Here is an 18,925-nt window from a genome sequence, read left to right on the forward strand (position 1 = left end):
TACTTTCAGATAATGCGTGCTCAGTTGAAAAACCATGAGAAATGCCCACCAAAGAGGAAAATTTATGAATCAGATAATGAATTTATATATACATATAATGAAATCTGACCCACAGTCAAAGAAAAAAAGGTAAATATATATTTTTCCTCGCTGAATTTAATCCAAATACGATTTTCATTTCTCAAATTTAAAACATTTCAATTTAAATTAGTCTTTAACATTTTCACATTTCTCAAATTTAAATTGTTGCAATTTGTTTGTCTTTTAAAACTTTTAAAAGAGAATCGTTTCCATATATAACAAATGGAGTGTTGACTTAAAATAATTTAATGGGAGACAGATGAAAGGATGAAATTAATAAATTTAAAAAAAATATTTCAAAAAAAAACCTATAAAATCGTTCTTGTTCTAAATTTTAGGGATTAAAAATAAATTTCAAACCAAAACTGAAAATTTTAGGAATTGTCAAAGTAACTCAAGGTAAAAAAAAGTAAAGCACAATTGAAGCCGTCATATCTGAATGTTAATTTTGTTAGTGTTGAGTGCAAATGCAAGAGTGAATAACGAGTTAAAGTAAAGAGCAAAGCCAGGTGATTTTATTTGCATCTCTCTCCACTGGAGACAATGAAATGCGAAAAGACTTTCATGTAGATTTCCAAGGTTGATTCTAATCCATGCGGTACTGGAATTTCCAAGGATAGGTGGCCCAAATCGTACCAAAAATTGCTGAGACATCGCAGCTTCTGTGGCTCATACATACTTCAAAGTTCATATTAGTTGGGCTTACAGTTACAGGGACTATAGGATTTTAGCACAATAATCATGGAATGAAATGTTTTCTGTGCAGAACCTATAAAAGTACAACCAACACAACAAAAGAGAGTAACAATCAAAAACTATTTGTTCAATTACGTATAGACCATATAAACATAACCGTATCAATCAAAATGAATGCTTCAGTTTTGGAGACACTACTTATTTTTCCTTCTTTAAATAAGACATTCTACAAAAAAAAAAGGGTCAATATAAAACAAAAAATATAAAAAAGGAGGGATTTGGAACTAACATCCCTCTGACATTCCTTTGTAAAGAAAATATTTTTCTAGAAAGATTAGAACAATTATAGTACAATCGCCACCCAAGGATGACATTCTTACAGAATACAAGAGGATCATAAAATCAAAGAATCACCAAATCGGGCCAGAGTGAGAGACGCAAGCATCAGTACTCTAATACCCCGAGCAGCACTGTTAAGTGGTTGAAGAGGGTAGCTCTGGTCTATAAACTTCACTTGCTGAGGGAGAAATGAGTCGTGGAGATATAAATGAAAAGAATATTTCCCTAAAAAGTGAATACGAACCAATCTGTTGTAGTGTTCTAAGCTTATCCCCTTCCAACCGTCTAAACCCACCACTTTTACCAGCACTGCCTGGTTTCCAGCAGTGTCATGGTGGAGCAGCACAAAAACTATGGTCTACCTCCCCCTAACTAGAGGGTTTTCTTCAAAACTCCATATTAGTATGTACAAATTGATCATCCAGCATTGCTGGCAACCTCTGCAGCTCTCTGTCTCATCATCTCCATCACGGCAGCTCTTCGGCGAGAGTCAGACTGCTGCTGTAGCCTCCTCAAATGTTCTTTTAGATCTCTGAACAAATTATTAAAAAGACTCTTTAATACTCAAACAGAAAATGAAAAAAAGGAGTTAAAGGAGCAAAGTTGGCAAGTGCTTGATAATAGTAAAAAGGTTGATTTATAAACCTGCAACGTGGTACATTGCACTCAGATTCTTTGCAAGCTCGAGCATGAAGTTGAAGGAGATACCACATTTTCTTACAAAGAACACAACCTCCAGATGCACGGGTTTTGCAATGTATCCCATGGCGAAAAAGACCCTTCACCTTGCGACAATTTGGGTATTGGCAATGTGAGGAACGACATTGTGATGCATGCACCAGAAGATCAAGCATCTTCCTAAGCTGCAATGTGAAATAACCAATGATGTTAGACCGAATCTTTAAAGATGCCAAGGTCTCCAAATTGCATGTTCATATGGTCAATATATGATAGATATAATTAACAGAAATTATTGCAAAACCTTAGACAAAAACATCCCTATTACTTTGATTGGACATGCAAAACCACAAGGAAAGATGGGGAAATTTTTTGGATAATTTGATAATTGGGGGTGGAGGGATTTGAACCCTAGATGTCTCCATTGGGAATACTAAGAGATGCCAACCAATTGAGCTACAAGGCCCTGGGCAAAAGATGGGGAAAATTTTGGAAAAACAAGAGACAATTACAGTATTAACGTTAGGACAATTATAGGAAATATCTAATTCCCTCCCATCACCATACTTTCCTAGGCCAAATTGATAATTCAGGACTAAGAACTATACATGTAACAAACTGTCAAGTAAATACCCCACATAGACATAGTGACTCATGATAATACTAAACAATGAGGGAAGAAAGGGGGAATGTGATGTTTTCAGGTAAAGGAAACACAAAACAAGTATATTAAAGCATTGTGGCTTGTAGAGGTACTTGTGTGCAGAAAAAAATTGCAATGAAACATTGAAAGATTGACCAAAGCAAGTGACAAAATATTATTTCACTGTATCTTTAATTACAAAAAAGATAATGATATGCAGAACCTGTTGAACTCTTATTTGCCTTGCTTCTTTATTCTGAGCATCACGGTCAGCTATGGATGGATGGTTTGTCAACCTGTGAGGATGATCAATGCCCTTTTGATAGCATCCATTGCATACATCATACTCAGGGCAGACTTCACATCTCCAACCCTGACCAGTTTCAATATCAAGATGACATACATTACATGTTGTCACAAATGCAGGAGCAGTTGGGTTATGCAGATGGTAAAGGACCATCATTGAAGAATGTTTAGCCCGCCGCAGGGTATCGTACTGATAATGATTTCCTTGACAAAGACTCAGAAATGCTTGTCTAGTGTCAAAGAATTCACTCTCAAGGATCTCATCTTTATCCTTTGTATCAACAGGTACATCAGTAATTTCAACCTGCAGGGTTTAGCAATGTTCCATTTTTCAGTTAAAAATTTGCCAATACAATTTACTCAGCTGTTTTCAAAACTGCTCATTTTCAAAATAGAAGTATTTTGTGGTAAAGGAACTTACTGGATAGAGGACATGTTTTTCCCTCTGATTGTTTGGATGTCTTTCTCTTTCTTCACGTTTCTGTTCTAATTCATAACATCTGTGAAACATATGCAAACATCAGAACTAAAAAAAAAAAAACCATCTCAGGAAAATGTATAGTTATTTTCAAGGAACAGAAAGAGCAAACCCATCAATGTAGTTTACATTACTCCACCAAGCTGGAACCAATAGTACAAAGGGAACAGGATATGCAGATAAGAACATATTATTAAATCCTAACAAGAAACTTGCAGTGTAGAATAACAAGTATACAGTTTTAAGAATAAAGGATCTAACAACGATTAAAAACTTCTGTTAATTCCTAGTCAGAAGCAAACATTTATTAAACAGCTCTTTCATTACTTACCAAAAAGAAAAGATAATTTATCAGCTAAAAATAAACCAGACCATTCAATTCTTATCTTCTGCAAACAAAATTATAATATTAAGGAAAATCTGCATTTTTCAATTTCAGACTTAAGCAAGAAGCATCAGTTCACTTCCTAAAAGCCCCAGCAGTAACAAATATTACTTAAAACAAAACCCACCCCCAAAAGAAAGGTCTTGAAAATATAATATTAAAAAATTAACCAGTCAAGAAGTCCATTTTCATATTAATGAGCATGAGATTATTAAACCCTTTTTTTTTTTTTTTTTTGATAGGTTATGAAACATTTGAGAAAAAGAAAACAGATTTACAAGCAGTTTTGCCACAAAGAGTGCCTAGAAGGTTTTGGGAAGCAAGGGCATATATGTAGCATTTTTGTTAAAAGTATATTCCATGCCTACGATCAAATATCTGTACACTGGTATATCAGATTTAGGATAATAAAAAAGGTTTGAATAATATTTATAAATTTTATGTAGTTTGTATTGTCGGTATCAATATCTTGGGAACTGAATGATTCTGTAAATGTTAGTGTTCGTAAACTTGATTAATTGTAGCTTAACACATGAGCAAACCCTTATGAATATACTTACATACATCGCACATTATATAAACTATCCTTTTTTTTTTAATAGGTCACATTAAATAAACCATCTATAATGATGAAGGTAAAGATTGCAGAATTCTTACTTATCACACAGCTGGAAATTTTTGCACTGGTTGCAAACCCATCGATTTCCAGATACCATTAGGATACAACAGTGAGTGCATGCATGCTGCAAATGAACCATGATAAAATCTTCCTTCATTGGGCAGATGGTTTCACCAAGCTGGGAGGGGGTGGGGAGTTGGGGGGGAGAGGAAAGCCTTGTAAGAACAAAAGATAAAACCTCCAAACAAACAAGAAAATACCATTTTGATGCTGTAGAAGTCTATAAGATTTTGATATAATTTAACCTTTTTTTTTTAATAAGAATCACTTGAAAATCAGCAGATCTCTGAAAATCTGATTAGCAAGAAAAACAGTAAGCAGAAAGATATGAAATAGAAAATTACTTTATGCATGAGCAGCAGATCCTTTGACGCGTTACCAGAAAGATCAGACTGACCAGTAGCTTTTAAAGCCCTCTTTGTTATGGTCTTCTTAGTTGTTCCTTTCTTATTTTGTTTTCTGCCATCTTCTTCTTGACGCATCTGATAAATCAGATCTTCTGCAGCACCAGGCCAGTAGTCACCATCAAAATATGGCAACCTAGCAGCAGTTACCTTAGCCTTACATTCACCAGTAGTTACAAAGAAATGGTCGTACAAATTAGTGAGATCAACCACAATATTTTCCTTGGCTGCTTTTCTTAACATTGCTAAATACCTGATACAGAAAGCATTCCAAGCAAGAGTTAAATTAGAATGAAAAAACGGTAAAATGATTTAAAAAGTCAAGTTCTGAGAGTTACAAGGCTCACCATTCCCGGAGCTTATCAGATTTAGGTGTTTTTTGAATTTCTGGATGACAATATAAAATATAATCTTCACCCTTTAATGGAGGGCAAGCCCATATATAGCAGCTTGTAAAACCTCGTAATTTGCAATATTCAAGGTATCCAATCTGAAAAGAGCATAATATATGAAGGTCAATAGCTTGGATTGAAGATTCCAAACTAATGGTCACTTAGAAGGTAATGAGACAAGTGAGAGTCCGGAACTTACCAGAATTTCATGATAAACGAATGTACGAAGAGCCTCTCCAGTAACCGCTTTAATCTCAGGTCTGAAATACTTGACAGAGTCCAGGTATGAAAGATAGACGCGACGCTGATTTGGAAATTGAGATTCGGATCCAAATTCTTGAACATACATGCCAAACAGGCATACTTCTACACCTTCAATCTTCTGAAACAACAAAACTACCTGGAACAAAAAAGACTTAGTTAGTGAATAACTACTATTATAGCAATTTTGTGTTGCCTCTGTCAATATTAAAGACATACCAAACTCAATGGAGACTCTTCATACCTTGGATTTATATGGGAATTCAGTCGGATAATTCTCTTCTTGAAATATTTCAAGAAACCGCTGCTTCACTTCCAACTTTTTGTCAACGGATGAAACAACTCTAATTACAAGTGATTCTGCCCCAGGAACCTAGCAATATCAATTTAATTGAAATTAGCTAATAACTAATATCAGCTAGCAATATCAAGAGATTCTGGTCCAGGAACCTGGCAATATCACTTCCAACATTTTTCACAGTACCCCCCATAAACTGGAAGTCAATAACCCCAGTTGCTATGGGAAGACCGTTTAGTTGACCTGCACCAGAGTGTTAAACTCTTTTGGGGATTTTCCCTTTCTATGAGCAATCTATTTAAAGTTGCCTCTTAGAGAATTAATTTTTTTTTTTTTTTTTTTGATAGGTAAGAAATAATAAATATATAAATACCCCAAGACATTATAATCCCACCTAAATGACTGAACAAGCTACCTCCTATGTAGCATCTAGTATAGACAGGAAAGTAATCAGCTCTGAAACATACAGAAATAAAGTAACTACCCAAAAAAAATCTGTAAATATCAGGGGAGAAAATTCCAAGAAAGTGCCAGGAGCTCAAGCTAATGGACCCTTGGCAAGTAATTCAGCATTATATTGACTCCTAAAGAAGACCCTTGTACAACATGCTTCAAGGAAAGGATGGTCACTAAATCAGCTAGATCAGAACTTCACTAACTCAGAAACAAAACCTTCATTCTCCCTAATAAAGATAAAATAAATAAAAAAATAAAAACAAACCAACTTCCTCACCTCAGAACTTCAGGTTATATATTCAATGCATTATGAGTGTTTCATGATATTTAACCTCTATAGTGTTTACAAACAGTGACATTGATCCATTTTTAGTAGAACTTTCAAAACTATACACTAGTTAGGATGTGTCTATGCTGAGTGTCATATATTTGTTCACAACCGGTCCCAAGCCCAGAAAAAGGAGGGTTGCAGTAGGTTGACGGCCATTGTAAAATATAGTCACAATTATGAATGGGTTAATGGACTATTTGCACCCAAGTTCAAAACCTGATATTGCAATTTCTACATTTAAGAAATTTGGGATTAAGGCTTGGTTGTTGTACGCACTAGTTAGAATCTGCCATCAAAAACTGAACGCTGACTTAATCAAAGGTTGTATATAATGGCTAGCAGCTTTCACTTAACATTCTTCAGCAAAGAAACCCCATATGATGCCATGATGAAATGCAACATTTTATATCATCTTCACCAGAAAACAATTAAATAAGAGCATGTTACACGCAATCACCTCATCAAAACCTTTTCCATGAAGCCTTGCCCTCTCTTGTCTTTCCTGCTTCAGTCTCCTAAATAACCGCTGCTCTATATGGTCACTAAGAATTGTTCTTGGCAAATCTTTGGCCCCAAGAACAGCACTTTGTGGCAAGGGCTTACGCTCTCCTCTTTCAACCTCTTGTATATAGCAATTTGGGCAAGTGTATTCAGCTTGTCCACCATCATTTCTTCGACCATTAAATAAAGCACAAATTTGATGTTGCCAAGCTTCACACTTGTCACATTGAACCCACTGCACATGATCATTGACGGTTTAATACAAAAGAACAGTCAGTAAAATCATGCAATAAACCAATAAAAGCAAATTGAAATGAGAGAACATACCCATTCCTCAGTCTCTTCATCATTTTTTTTCTTTTCTAGCCTTGCCTTTGGAATGGCAGTCCCATCAACAACTATGGTGTCTCCACGAGCCTCGTTATAACATGGAATACAGAAATAATGTCGTGTATCACCAGCACCCATGGTATAATACATTGCATTTCGCTTGATGCGAGCACCGCATGGAGTGCAATATATAGGTGGTGGTTCAAAAGTGAGCTTCTCAACTGCACACAACTGACAAGAATTCTCACTCATTGCATGCTCCATTGCTTGATTCTTTTCTGCCTTTGCTTTACTCTGTAAATAGGAAAAAAAATGAATTACCATCTAATTGGGATTATTGTCATCTAGTTTATTGGACTAAACTTTTTCATAAAATGTTATTATAAAGAAAAAGGTCCAACAGCAAAAGACCCCCAGAAATCATAATTGGAATATTGTAGTCCATATTACTTGCCTAGAACAATATACTAATATATATTTTTTTTGATAAGTAATAAGAATATATTAATAAGAAGAGGGGTGTCACCTGAGTATACAGGAAGTATACATCAAGGACTGTAGGACAAGGTGGCATACCAAGGGTAAAATATACAGGATATATTTTCTAGTGCACAACAATTAAAACTATTTTATGCAGATAAACACCAATAATCCATGTAATGATCATAGAAGACTAATTGTTTTAATGAATATTCACTTTAACAAAAGAAGTCATAAGGGAGGAAAACAAACATGAAGAACATATATTATAACCAAAAGTTATTATGATAGGTAGTGCGGAAGAAAAAAAAGGATCTCACAACCTCAAAGATGGACTCCCTTGTTTTCTCTCCAAAAGCAGGCCTCATTTCTTTTATAAACCAATTCAATGATGATATTTTAGTGAATCCCAAGACTAACAAATAAGTTCAGAAAATTGTAAACTAGACCATAAAAAAAAAATGTAAACTAATGACCTTTCTATAAACCATTTACATAAATAAAATTAACAGTGTGAACTTAGTTGCAAAGAAAATCCAAAAAACTTACTTGGCCAACCCATTGCCTGAGACCTGTGATATGCTCCCTAACCTGCTCTGGAGTGAAAAGTTCAGTCAATGATACACCCTTTATTTTTGGTTTCCCAGATTTGGTGGTACTAGCTGCATTTTCTGCAGGCTGTGTCACAATTTCTTGCTTAGCTGGATCAATATCTTTCTCAAGTTTAATATTTTCTTGCTTAGACAAACCAGAAGGCTCATTATATGCAATAGATTCACCATCAGGCCTTTGGTTGCAGTTATCATTTGCATCGTCCTTTTTCATCTCACCAAGACTTTCTTGTACAGAACTTTCAGCAATTTCCTTCTTTACCTCTGGAAACTCAGATTTAACGGGCATACAAATCTCATTATGTTGGTTATCTTGGAGGTGCACATCCTGCGACCCATGGGGTTCGCTAAATGCAGAAACTGATACTGCAGAACTTTCACTCTCAGGAATAAGAGATTGGGAGGGCTGCTCTATCTTCAAGCGTTTTGAAGAGGGTAGTATATCTTCCGAAGTTTCAACAATGGAGGAAGTCTTTGACATCAATCTAGCAGAAGTGTCTCCGGTATCATAGGATTTACTAGACGCAGTAATTGAAGTTGGCAAACAAGCAGACTCTGTTCGAGAACGTGCAATATATCGTGCATTCAATTGTTGTCGCACTATATAGTTTCTTACAGGAACACAAACAGGGCAACTGTTATTCCTGCATTTCTTGAAATGTTCAACCAAGTCCTTGGTATGACGGCAACGAGGATACATGCATGAAGCCAGATTGCATTTACGAATGTGCAACAACAACTCTTGAGCAATTACACATTGAGGTACTAGACATTTCCCTTTGGGGGACGTACATCGATTAGCATGTCGCAAGAACAAGAGCCATTTCTGTTGATTTCTATACATCGCGTCAAGGCTAGGATTTCCAGATCTACAGGTAACACCAGTTAAATTAGGGGGCTCAGTGGTGCTTCTACAAGCAGCAGTTCGACAAATAATAGATCCTTCTGATGATAAGTTATTGCACTGAGCTTCATCTTGCCTAGATATTCTCTGACGGAAATCCTCTTGCACATGATGCTCAAGCGGCATACTCCTTGGTACATGATTCCTGTCTTGTGATTGAGGATGCCATTGACCCTGCAGTACAGATTCTGATTGTGCTCCAACAGAAAGGCAGCTATAATCGCTTTGGGAATCCGTAACCAGTTGGTTTGGATGTAGCAATTGTTGCATTTGTTGAGAATTTTGAGAAATTGGTGAGCAGATATCATGCTGTGAAGACGGAAGAGAGATCTGTTGAGCACTCCTGGATCGGTCTTCAGCAGAGTTCTGCGGGAATTGGTTCTGCATCTCAGACAATTGGAATTGTTCAGAAACTTGTGAGTTCATAACTTCATTGTGGTGCTCCACCCCAGGTTCACGTTTCACTTGGTTGCCTATATCGGATGTCAGTTGAGACTGACCAAAAGTATCGTTATTTAGCATATTCTGGTGCTGTTGAAGCTGCTTCTGTTGGCGTTGCTGTTGAACAAATTGCTGCTGTTGAAACTGATGGGACTGCTGTTGAAATTGCTGCTGTTGATGAGAGTGTAGTAGATTGTCTCTTGAAGTCATTGAAGCTTGAAAATTCATCTTTTCTGATTGATCAACTGATGGAGTCTTTATATAGGCAGCCTGTTGCGTTGCTTGCAAATTTGACTGATTGCTTATCAGAGAAGAGTTGGCTTTGGATATAGATGGCAAGCTAACTGAGCTCAAGTTCTGAGTATTCATTATTGATCCAACAGATGTTGCAGCACCATAGAAGTTTCCAGACCCAAAAGAATCGGAATTGCTCATTCCATATCCATCACCTAATCATTAAATTGTTCTTTGTGAGATTGCTGATTTGTGTCAAAATTAACATATATCTTCCCACATAAAGTATGATGTAATACACAGAAAAGAAGCCATAAACACACACACAAGAAAGGAGGGAAGGAGGGGCATTACCCTGCATTATCGGTTGCTGATGTTGATCGAAGTGAGGCTGAAAAGGTTTGGGTGAATTATTATAAGATGTGGCAGAAAGATAGCCCTCAGAGGTACCTCGTTCATTCACTAGTTGTAAATTATTCCCCATCAACCCTAACCCACCACCATTTAAAGCCCCATTTGCAAACCCATAAGCTTTCTGCTGCAAGCCAGACCTAATTCCACTTCCCATTTGACTACCAAGGCTGTGCAATATGCGGCTATTTTGACCACCATGATGCTGCTTTTGCTGCGGTGGTTGTGATACCATCGTTGACTCAACATTGGAAAACCCACCACCATTATTAGAAGATTCCATGTTCATATAAGACTGACTGTTATTAATATTACTGTTATTGTTATTACTATTAAATCCAGGAGTGGGAATCATTTGGCTTGTAATTGTTTGAGCACCCATTGATGACAAGTTTCCACCAGAACTAAGGGAAAAATTGGCAGGAGACTGCTGATATCCATTAGACAAAGAACCTGCAAGAGTAGAGACTGTAATGCTGGTGCAAAGAAGCAAAGAGAAATAACACTTGTAAAATAATTTCAATTACCATCAGATCTATTAAAGGAACCACCATGTATGCCACCACTTGGCAACAGGCTTCCAGGGTTGACAGTCGTAGGTGCACTAGCAGCGATCATTGAAGCATCTACAGAAGATGCAACGATCATGGTTGAATTCCCACTGTGTGACATGCCAGGTGTTGGTATCATTGTACCAACAGGGGAGGAAGAATTAACAAGCTGTGGATATTGAGTCCGAGGATTCACATGTGAGCGTTTAATCAATTGATGCAAACGGCTCTCAAGTGTTTCAAGGTTCATGTAATCCTCCTATGACAGAATTTACAAACATTAGATAACAGGAACAATATAGTCAGACAGATATATAAAACTCCTGGGAACAATGCAAGAATGCAAAACATTTTCAGGGAAAAAAAAAAAAATTATAATAGCAGAAGGAAAGAAAAGTGCTATGCTTTTAGTGTGACTTTGAGAAACAGAGAAACAGTGAAGACACCCACTTGCTTAAATAAGGGTAAGGGCAACAAAAACCTTTGAATGAGCTGATCTAAATAAACCCTCCTCTAAACGCTTCACAATATCCTTAAACTTCTTTCTTGTATTTTCATCAAGTGGCTGCTGCTGGTGCCGCTGCGATAAGATAGTATAGCTGGAAAAAGAGCAGAAGATCATAAAGTTTTATCAACACTGAGCAATAAAAAATTGCAAAAATGTCTAAAGCAAGTTCTTGGATAATAATCTAACACTATTATAAAAGAACATCAAGTTCATATTCATACAAGAATGATACCTCAATAATGGTCCAATAGCTGTCCCACATTTTCTGGACAATCTTCCCCCTCCCTTTTCCTTGTCCCAAGGGGAGGGGAAGGGGAATTTAAGAAAAATGTTTAAACAGAACTTAAAAAAAAAAAGGATTAAATCAGAACCAATTTAATCATACTACCATTAATCATCCATTCCACCACAAATCACTCAGATTTTTTTTTTTTTAATAAAAAAAGGAAGTAAATCGAGCTCAAGAAGAGAATTAAATCAGAGCTGATTCGACAAACTACCATGAATCATCCATTCAACAATGTATCACTCCTAGTAATAAAAAATAAAAAAATAAAAACATATTTACGCTGTCTATTCTAGGCATATGTCGATAGAAACATCTAAAAATTTCTGTCCACATAAAAGACAGAGTCAAAAACTAAAACAGCATATTCTCGCTAATGAGTTTCATCTGTAGCCTAAGGAAAGTTAATTATGGGAGACATAAATCATACTACATAAGTTATGAGGCACACTTAATTTGCAAAAATTAACTTAGGAGTATTGTACAAATACAATTGGTTTTGCAATAATTGGGATCCATCGTTATGTGATTGTATGCCTCCCATATGTGGAGTAAAATCATATTATGCTTCATGTGCCAATTAACTCCTGTTTACACTTTAGTGTAAACATAAAGTGTAAACAGGAGTTAATTGGCACATGAAGCATAATATGATTTTACTCCACATATGGGAGGCATACAAAAGTCGGGATATTGATGGACATCCACCAATACTATCATTTCTTATATTTTGATCAGTAGTCCCTGTTACAAACACATTGAGAGAAATCTTGAAATGTCTAGCATATTGGGAAATAGTTTTTTTTCCATATCTATAGATTAATGAAACCTTTATTAAAAATAAAAATTTTATTTTAAAAAAAAAAGTAAAAGAAACAGCACAGACCACTCCCAATTCACACAGGCATATAATAGGGAAGGCCAAGAATACCAACAGAAAGTTCACAAATCTAAAAATTTGACAAGCAAAGAAAATGAGAGGCCACTCATCACAGACATCCAATCATACAAAGTATGCAAGAAAAAAAGTTTCAGCTCCAGAATTGAAAGATCCTCCCCCTCAAGTATTCAATGGTTCCACTCTCCATATAGTCCACATAAGACAGATTTAAAATTTTAAAAAAAAAAAAAAAAAAAAAAAAATTCATCAAGTGGCTGCTGCTGGTGCCGCTGCGATAAGATAGTATAGCTGGAAAAAGAGCAGAAGATCATAAAGTTTTATCAACACTGAGCAATAAAAAATTGCAAAAATGTCTAAAGCAAGTTCTTGGATAATAATCTAACACTATTATAAAAGAACATCAAGTTCATATTCATACAAGAATGATACCTCAATAATGGTCCAATAGCTGTCCCACATTTTCTGGACAATCTTCCCCCTCCCTTTTCCTTGTCCCAAGGGGAGGGGAAGGGGAATTTAAGAAAAATGTTTAAACAGAACTTTAAAAAAAAAAGGATTAAATCAGAACCAATTTAATCATACTACCATTAATCATCCATTCCACCACAAATCACTCAGATTTTTTTTTTTTTTAATAAAAAAAGGAAGTAAATCGAGCTCAAGAAGAGAATTAAATCAGAGCTGATTCGACAAACTACCATGAATCATCCATTCAACAATGTATCACTCCTAGTAAAAAAAAAAAAAAAAACATATTTACGCTGTCTATTCTAGGCATATGTTGATAGAAACATCTAAAAATTTCTGTCCACATAAAAGACAGAGTCAAAAACTAAAACAGCATATTCTCACTAATGAGTTTCATCTGTAGCCTAAGGAAAGTTAATTATGGGAGACATAAATCATACTACATAAGTTATGAGGCACACTTAATTTGCAAAAATTAACTTAGGAGTATTGTACAAATACAATTGGTTTTGCAATAATTGGGATCCATCGTTATGTGATTGTATGCCTCCCATATGTGGAGTAAAATCATATTATGCTTCATGTGCCAATTAACTCCTGTTTACACTTTAAGTGTAAACATAAAGTGTAAACAAGAGTTAATTGGCACATGAAGCATAATATGATTTTACTCCACATATGGGAGGCATACAAAAGTCAGGATATTGATGGACATCCACCAATACTATCATTTCTTATATTTTGATCAGTAGTCCCTGGACACATTGAGAGAAATCTTGAAATGTCTAGCATATTGGGAAATAGTTTTTTTTCCATATCTATAGATTAATGAAACCTTTATTAAAAATAAAAATTTTATTTAAAAAAAAAAGTAAAAGAAACAGCACAGACCACTCCCAATTCACACAGGCATATAATAGGGAAGGCCAAGAATACCAACGGAAAGTTCACAAATCTAAAAATTTGACAAGCAAAGAAAATGAGAGGCCACTCATCACAGACATCCAATCATACAAAGTATGCAAGAAAAAAAGTTTCAGCTCCAGAATTGAAGGATCCTCCCCCTCAAGTATTCAATGGTTCCACTCTCCATATAGTCCACATAAGACACAGATTTAAAATAAAAAAATTGAATAAAAAAAACACCCTGAGAGAGAGCTTAATCGCATCCAAATACCTACACAAACACTACCAGATCCTTTATTAATAAACCCATATCCAAGATACTGACAATCTACCATTAATTAGTAACATTTTCTTTTCTGTAAAGACTATTTTTTGTTAGGAGTATCAGTAAAGGCGAACAATGATATGATGAAGATCTCACATTTACATTTCGCAGATGATATGCTCATTATGTGTGATGCAATGCCACAACAATTGTTGTATCTTCATTGCACTCTTTTGCTATTCGAAGCAGTCTCTAGGTTGAAGATAAATCCGAATAAATCCGAAATGGTCCCTATAGGAGAGGTTGAGAATATGGGAGCACTAGCTGACATCCTAGAGTGTAAAATTTCAACCTTAGTTTTGATACATTTGGGCTTGCCTTTAGGAGCTCAATTCTAAAGCTATTTGAGATGGCATTCTTGAACAAATAAAGAAGAGATTAGCGGGTTGGATAAAGATTTTATCTCTCAAAAGGGAGAAGTTTACTTTAATTAAAAGCACACTTTCAAGTCTTCCCACCTACTTTATGACTTTCTTCCCTCTATCCTGGCTAGTGTGGCCTATCCTATGGACAAAATTCAGACAGATTTCCTTTGGGGTGGTTTGGTGGATGAGTTAAAATTCCATCATGTTAATGAACTCAAGAGGGAGGTTTAGGGATTAGACCAGATTTTCTGGAATGGACAGCTTTACAAGCCCATGAGTCTTACTTTGTGTTTAGAGTTCTTTTCTATAGGGTTTAGAATTCTTGATTTCTTTTTAGTCTTTCGAGGAAAAGGTCATTTAGAGTCATAATCCTAGGAGTAGTTTTTTGATAAGTACAGAAAGTTCACTAAATCAGAAACATCCGGTACACAAAAAGTATACTAGATGAATCAGTCTAGGAAGCACGGACACTTCACTTAGAGTGCCATACCTGTGTTATATCTGTATCGTGCCCACCGTGTCATACCCGTGTCCTTGTCCGTGCTTCCCAGTGAATCACTACATTAAGATCTTAATCTAAGAGTACAATCATGATCCATAAAATCTAAGAAATAAGAGAAAGGGTAGAGCCTATAAAAGAGATAGCAAGAATGCTTTTAATACATCCCAGCAGATTATATTAAGCTTTGAGGGTGTGATTGCCTTCTTCTACAGACTGTGATTGCTTAGAATAACCTAAGTTTGATTACCTAGTACTTTTTCTTTCTTTATTTCATGATCAATTAATTGTTTTAATATCAACCCCCCCCAACCAACACATTCAAAACCCCATCTTTTCAATACCTAAACCCTTAAACATCAAACCTTACTCAAGAAACCCTTCAAGATGAAGACCTATCAAAAAAAAAAATACCCCTTCGAGATCAATCTAGTTTAAGTGTTGAATTCCCAAAAAGATCCCACCACAAAAATTTGGTATTAAAAGCCGATTCAAGCTTCGGTCGTGCAACACTAAACATTACTCAATTGGGTCAATATCTCTTAAAGCTTAACTTCCACTAGTAACATTACCCCACATTCAATTCAAAAAATGTAAAAACAACAAAACAAACACTAACAAATCCCATCTTAACTTCAACTTCCAATAGTAACAAAATAAGCACATTCAATTCAAACATAACAACAATCAATCAAACGATCAAGCTTACATTTTCTCTTGCATATGAGCCCGAGCTCTAATCATTTTTTTTTTTTTTTTTTTTAATTTGATTGTTGTTGTTGTTGTTTTTTTTTTTTTAATTTGATTGTTGTTATTGTTTTTTTTGGATGAACTGATTGTTGTTGTTGGTGTTGTTGTTGCTGGAATTTGGAATTTGCTGTTGTTGTTGTTGTTGTCGTCGTTGTTGTGTTGTTGCCGGAATTTGCCCAGAAAATAGCATTTTCCTAATATAACCAAACACATAAAAATATTTTCCACAACAATTTTCATAATACACCCAAACACTTAAAATTATTTTCCTTTTCCGGAAAATAACATTTCCGGAAAATATGTATTTTCCGGAAAACGTTTTACACGAAACAAACACAGCCTTAGAGTCATAATCCTAGGAGTAGTTTTTTGATAAGTACAGAAAGTTCACTAAATCAGAAACATCCGGTACACAAAAAGTATACTAGATGAATCAGCCTAGGAAGCACGGACACTTCACTTAGAGTGCCATACCTGTGTTATATCTGTATCGTGCCCACCGTGTCATACCCGTGTCCTTGTCCGTGCTTCCTAGTGAATCACTACATTAAGATCTTAATCTAAGAGTACAATCATGATCCATAAAATCTAAGAAATAAGAGAAAGGGTAGAGCCTATAAAAGAGATAGCAAGAATGCTTTTAATAAATCCCAGCAGATTATATTAAGGTTTGAGGGTGTGATTGCCTTCTTCTACAGACTGTGATTGCTTAGAATAACCTAAGTTTGATTACCTAGTACTTTATCTTTCTTTATTTCATGATCAATTAATTGTTTTAATATCAAACCCCCCCCAACCAACACATTCAAAACCCCATCTTTTCAATACCTAAACCCTTAAACATCAAACCTTACTCAAGAAACCCTTCAAGATGAAGACCTATCAAAAAAAAAAAAATACCCCTTCGAGATCAATCTAGTTTAAATGTTGAATTCCCAAAAAGATCCCACCACAAAAATTTGGTATTAAAAGCCGATTCAAGCTTCGGTCGTGCAACACTAAACATTACTCAATTGGGTCAATATCTCTTAAAGCTTAACTTCCACTAGTAACATTACCCCACATTCAATTCAAAAAATGTAAAAACAACAAAACAAACACTAACAAATCCCATCTTAACTTCAACTTCCAATAGTAACAAAATAAGCACATTCAATTCAAACATAACAACAATCAATCAAACGATCAAGCTTACATTTTCTCTTGCATATGAGCCCGAGCTCTAATCATCTCATTATCAGCTGCAAAAAAACCCCGCACTCCGCCACCTCCTCCTCCACCTCCTCCAGCGCCCAAATTCTGCATCTGTTGAACAAGCGTGCTCCCGTTCTGCGACGTGGCAGAGGCTGCCGCCTGGTTCTGCGCAGCAGCACCAGCAGCAGGACCCGACATATGCGCCTGCACATTCATCGCCTCTTCTTTTTCCTTCTTCTCACCAAGCTCCACCGCATAACTCACTCATAACCATCCAACACTACACCCAAAAAATCAAAAATCCCCAAAAATCAGCACACAAAATCAAAATTTTCCCAAATCGAATTTCAACAACAACAAAAAATTGGCGATTGTAATAAGGTAGTGACAGCAGGGGCAATTGTGTAATTAACTCAAAAATCCGAATTTGGGGGAAAATTGTCGTGATTTTTAAACCCTAGGTTTGAAGGTGAGTGAATCGAAATTGAAGAAACCAAAAAAAACCCTAAGGAATCGAACCTTGGGAAGTACAACCGAGAGCAGCGGCGATCGGAGGCACAACACACAAAAATCACTCACGATCGGCGATTTTTTTGTTGTTTTGCAGTGAACAAAGATTTGGGGGAAAAGATTGAAAGGTAACGAAAAAAAGCAAAATTGAAAGCTTTTTAAGGGTTTGTACGAATTGGGGAACGAGCTCGCACGTGCGGGGAATTTCACACGAGCGAAGATTTTTTTTTTTTTTTTTGGGGTTGTGAAGACGAAGAAGAAGAACAAAGAACGAAGGGCAACGAAGATGAAGGAAGAGAAAGAGAGATGGAATCGTAAGGGAACGAAAAAAAAAGTCAGTGTGTAAGAGAGAGAGTTTGGGGAATTAATTTTGTTTATTAATTTTTTTTATTTCATGTGGGTAATTGTAATTGGGGATTTGATAAGGGTTTCAATTTAGGGATTTTTTTTTTTTTTTTTTTTTGGGGGGGCAGAGTGAGAGATAGAGAGAATAAAATTATTGAATAAAATATAAATAGTTATAAAATAAATAAATAAATTATTTATATATAAAAAATTATAATTTTTGTTTTTGTTTGTGTGTGTGTGTTTTTTTTCTTTTTTCAAAGAGTAAAAGTAAACGGAGGTAGAGAGGAGTTGGACTTTGGATATGTGGGATTTTTACCATATTACCCATGAATTTAGCCACCAATCTTTCCCTAACTTCTAGCTATATATGTATGATTTATAGGATAATTATTTTAAAAAAAAAAAACTAAAAAGATAGTAATAAAAAAATAATCAATGTATTTTAGGATAAGTATGTGCAAAATCACAAAATTTTATCTTGGTTTTCAAATTGAATTTTGATGTTACAATTACATCAATTCTAAATTTATATAGGATTTAAAAATTTTGTAAATAGAGATCATTTTATTGTACCTATGCTTGTATTTTTTTTGCAAGTACCATACTTGCATGATTTTAACCATTCATTTATATACTCTCAATGGAAAACAAAAACATAAATCTATTTTTTTAACTATATATATATATATATATATTGATATAAGATAGGATTTATACTTTAGCCTAATTTAAGTGTATATATGTGTAAAACTCCCTTTTAAAGACTTGAACCTCAGCTTATACTTGTAGAGTGAATATTAAAGATTAGAATTTTGTATATATGGTTCTTTTTTCTTTCTTTTTTTTGCTATAAAATATGTGGTTGAAATCTCTTATAAGTATTCCTCCTAGGCACATATGGGTCACATTGCAAAGGACATACAATACCCATATGGGTCACATTGCAAAGGACGTACAATACCTTGCCTCTTTTTT

The 18,925-nt window shown here is 35.3% G+C and overlaps 1 protein-coding gene across 2 annotated transcripts; it reads right to left on the minus strand.

The window, feature by feature from the left end:
* Nucleotides 1-883: 883 nt before the first annotated feature.
* Nucleotides 884-18,037, minus strand: LOC112034234 (histone acetyltransferase HAC1). Of its 2 annotated transcripts, XM_065777925.1 has the most exons (17): nt 17,612-18,037; nt 17,094-17,372; nt 11,372-11,489; nt 10,867-11,149; nt 10,283-10,792; nt 8,288-10,143; nt 7,256-7,552; nt 6,885-7,163; nt 5,587-5,715; nt 5,281-5,481; nt 5,037-5,179; nt 4,630-4,942; nt 4,264-4,403; nt 3,165-3,243; nt 2,661-3,047; nt 1,762-1,979; nt 884-1,648 (listed from the first exon to the last, which is right to left on the minus strand). In XM_065777925.1, the coding sequence occupies exons 2-17, from the start codon at nt 17,306-17,308 to the stop codon at nt 1,534-1,536; spliced, it is 5,283 nt and encodes a 1,760-aa protein (XP_065633997.1). In that variant the 5' UTR covers nt 17,309-17,372; nt 17,612-18,037; the 3' UTR covers nt 884-1,533. The 2 variants fall into 2 exon arrangements, with proteins under 2 accessions (XP_065633997.1, XP_023922818.1); XM_024067050.2 differs by lacking the exons at nt 17,094-17,372; nt 17,612-18,037 and adding an exon at nt 15,858-15,886.
* Between the last annotated feature and the right edge of the window lie 888 nt (nt 18,038-18,925).

Source organism: Quercus suber, unplaced genomic scaffold (genome assembly GCF_002906115.3).
Source record: "Quercus suber isolate HL8 unplaced genomic scaffold, Cork oak 2.0 scaffold_169, whole genome shotgun sequence".
Taxonomy (NCBI): Eukaryota; Viridiplantae; Streptophyta; class Magnoliopsida; order Fagales; family Fagaceae; genus Quercus; species Quercus suber.

Excerpts from the sequence above, each read along its gene's own strand:
- LOC112034234 (XM_065777925.1), bottom strand. The coding sequence starts at position 17,308 with ATGAATGTGCAGGCGCATATGTCGGGTCCTGCTGCTGGTGCTGCTGCG. Across the intron at positions 7,553-8,287 it reads TCAGGCAATGGGTTGGCCAA|AGTAAAGCAAAGGCAGAAAA; the intron begins GTAAGTTTTTTG and ends TCCTATTTACAG. Across the intron at positions 5,716-6,884 it reads ATGGAAAAGGTTTTGATGAG|GTTCCTGGGGCAGAATCACT; the intron begins GTGATTGCGTGT and ends TGATATTGCTAG.